This window comes from Anastrepha obliqua, chromosome 4, assembly GCF_027943255.1.
Source record: "Anastrepha obliqua isolate idAnaObli1 chromosome 4, idAnaObli1_1.0, whole genome shotgun sequence".
NCBI lineage: Eukaryota > Metazoa > Arthropoda > Insecta > Diptera > Tephritidae > Anastrepha > Anastrepha obliqua.
The window spans coordinates 67,913,508-67,917,103 of record NC_072895.1 but is presented as its reverse complement, the minus strand read 5'-3'; the positions used below and the strand labels follow the sequence as shown (position 1 = coordinate 67,917,103).

The window sequence follows — 3,596 nt, the reverse complement described above, 5'->3', positions numbered from 1 at the left end:
CTTTTAATACAAGTATAGAAAATTTAGAAATAACGGTATGCATATTTGCAAAACATGGTTTGCCCGACTTTAAATGTGAGACAGAGAAGTGGCCTTTTTCAGTTTTTTATACATTAAGATTTTATAAAGCAACTTGGAATATATTTTTTTTTTGTTGTTTTTAAATAAAACAACTTTTGTGAAAAAACAGAAAAAGGTAGAACGTGTTTTCTTTCATCAAAACATGGATATTATGTCTAGAAGTTTTCGTATGCATCTGCCTGACTTTGAATGTGAGTGACTGTATATAAATTTACCTTTTTTTAACACAGATTTTATACTTCTAACTTTGCAGGTAATCTCGTTAAAAAATCAAATGTATGATTGGCGGACGTGACGAAATAAAAGTGGTTTTTCCTCGTTAAGAGTTTCCACTATTCTCAAGTTGTTTTATTATATTTATTACTTCAGTGTAGGTTTACAAATGGCACCTATAGATTCCAATCCGATGCATGGTCAAAATACATATATATATGTTATATATGATATATATATGATACAAATCCATGGGAATAGTTAAGTTAAAAATATAAATAATTAAGTACCACTTATAAAATAACATAAAATTATTCAATGGCTTACAACGACCTTTTTCAATTTTTTACTACATTTTCCGAAAGGGGATCAACTTATGCCCTTTTTTCCCTTGCTTCCAAATTGCATCAATGGATTAAGTAGCATCCGAAATCAGTTGTCAAACTTTACTTAACCTTGTTTAATTGAATCATGCCCCAAACCCATACAAAACTAAAAAAAGTTTCATTTCAAAATTTTTCGTGCATGTAAATTCTGTTTTTGTGTCTTCGAAATTTATCGCCGCTTGTCAAAAGTGTTTATATTTTATTCCGTTTTGTACGTCTTCACAATTCCACTTCGACTATCTCTAAACACACTTTAATTGAAATCGCAGCATCCACTCACTAATTAAACAAACACACCTTCCCATAGCAATCGTGAAATTCGCGAAGCTTTGCTAGGTGGACAAAAGGGAAAGTGGCTACAAGCAAGAAAAACCAACGGACAAAATGTCGAAGAATTACATCTCGAGGGAAGAAGCCATCAATCAATTATATGACACAATCAAAACAAAATTCGAGGAAGATGGTGTATTGCAGGAGGTGCGTTGTATGCTGCAATCTAAAATGGTTGCGATGATGAAGGGCAAGAATGATAGCCACACCACGTTACTTGGGCGTTCATTGCCCGATATGAGTCAGCTGAGCGTTGGTAGTAGTGTAAGTGGTAATTGCGCTGAGGGCGATACGAACGAGACTAGCTATCGCCAAGATTCACGTCTACATTGGTTGCATCAGCTCATCATGGAATACTTCCATTGGCATGGCTTTCACTATACAGCGGAGATGTTTGCACAGGAAAGTGGCACGGAGAATGTGCGACCGGTGCGTTCTCAACTTGAGCGGGTAGTCGGACAGTTCGAACGGAAAAGTGTGCCGATATTGTTGGAGCTAGTGGCCGAACTTATGGAGAAAACTCAACCTAAAAGGGAGTGAGAGTGACAGGAAGAGGAAGTCGAAAGGAAAGTTTGGAAAGAAAATGTGAATTTTGCTTTTAAAACTTCATTTTATAGATTCAGAGCAGCAGTTTGCTAAGTATGCATATGTAAATCTATATAATTTCTAAATAAAGCTAGAATAGAGCTATGCTCACTAAAATACTGTTGGATCACCTGTGTAAGTAAACACCAAAACTGATGAAGGACAACTAAAAAAGTGTACACTCTTTCCGCAGAAGTATTTGCAGTCAGAAAAAAAATAAAATAAAAACGGAACGGATCGAAAAAATCTCTATTTGGCTAATGGGTGGGAAGGATGCGTCCTTTATACTCCTGCATGTACGGGTTAAATGCCTTAAGTCATTGACCAATTCAGGATGACGATTTCGTAAAAGAACATACTATTAAACCAGAGAAATATCCCTCATTCGCGCACTGTGCGAAAACATTGGCCTTCAGAATTCAACCTGTTTTGTAGTAGCTGCTTAATGAGGATGATAAGGCAGAGCCATTTTAGCCTCTACTCCTCCGCCACTCTGCTTTTGGGAGACTTAGGCTCAGCTATATTGGCTTACTTTCTACACACATCTGAGAAGCTATCGCACTTCTAAAATATTGTGGGTTAGGTTAAGATAGTTCCCCCTCTCCATGAAGATGTATACGGGTCCACTAAGACCTGGCGGCCCATCGGAATAGCGTTAGTCTGAGCTCAAGTTGCCTTCTAATTCCCAACGTATTTTCAGTTATTCTCCTAGGAAGAGACATTGGTTCTACGATTAAGTGGGTTAAAAAAGCTTCGTGCTGGTGCTAGAAGACTAAACTTCTGACCGTTTTCTATCTTGAAACGATCCGCGAAGCCCTTTTCCAGACTTCCTTGAAATAATGTTTTTAATGAAGAATTTGTTCGGAGTTGTATGCGACACCAAGAGAGTTACAACTGCATGCAGTAAGAGGTGCTGTGCTCTTGTCCCAGTCCGCCTCTGAGAGCACCAGCTCACAAATCTCTGCAGCTCCACACGATTGTAGATGCAATTAGCTAATTTTGCGAGATTCGATTAATTTACTGTTTAAGGAGTTGATTTTCACTGCCTTAAAGGCTAGTTGGCCGTGTTTTGTGTAGAGCCAACCATTTTTATTATTGCTTGGCAATGTCTCCGCCTGAAGAACAATCACTATGTCTGGTAATCGCATAAACCTAAAGATATGAAGACTGGCTGAAGTTCACTTATTCCTGGAGTTGACTTTGGAACCATTTGGGACAGATGCTCCACAGAAGTGTTCAGTAAATAGCTGGAATATGCTTCCCTGAGATCAAAGTGACACTTAGACACCATTCAAATTCTCTATCGAACTAAATCAATTATCGATATGCATATTCATGTATCTCTTTAAATTTTAAGTAATGTTTTCAAGTCATTTCCTCTAAATCTCGTGATATTTTGCAGTAGTTTTATTATATCCCCAATACCAGGTCGCCGTAGCCGAATGGGTTGGAGCGTGACTAACATTCGGAATTCAGAGAGAACTTAGGTTCGAATCTAGGTAAAACACCAAAATGAAGAAAAAGTTTTTTTTAATAGCGGTCGCCCCCATGACAAAGCTCGTCATAAAATATATCTGCCGCTCGGAGTCGGCTTGGAACGGTTTTGTGGAACAACATCAAAACACACGCCACAAACAAGAGGAGGAACTCGGCCAAAGACCCAAAAAGGATGAAATCAAAGCCTTTGGAATAAGTTCTGGCTCTAATTTTTCTTTCCCATATGACTTTTATATGAGACTAGCTGCACCCGGCGCGCGTAGCTCCGCCAACAACTATAATAAATTTAAGAAAAATAACTTTGTGTTTGTTTGGTGTTTATTGAAGTGCAGTGGGATACACAATATTTCTTGGTTTTCCATCTGGTTCATAGACGAATAAATCAGAAGGTTTTCCAACACGTGAGCAAGCCACATAGAGCTGTCCGTGTAAGAAGCATGGATTCTCCATATTTAATCCACACACTTGTAACGATTGTCCGAGTTATGGTATATCTTTGAACAT

At 38.1% G+C, this 3,596-nt stretch overlaps 1 protein-coding gene across 1 annotated transcript; it reads left to right on the top strand.

The window, feature by feature from the left end:
- The first annotated feature begins 769 nt into the window (after positions 1 to 769).
- Positions 770 to 1,732, top strand: LOC129245265 (uncharacterized). The gene has a single exon (XM_054883339.1). It carries the CDS (start codon positions 1,065 to 1,067, stop codon positions 1,548 to 1,550), a length of 486 nt encoding a protein of 161 aa, XP_054739314.1. The 5' UTR covers positions 770 to 1,064; the 3' UTR covers positions 1,551 to 1,732.
- Positions 1,733 to 3,596: the final 1,864 nt, after the last annotated feature.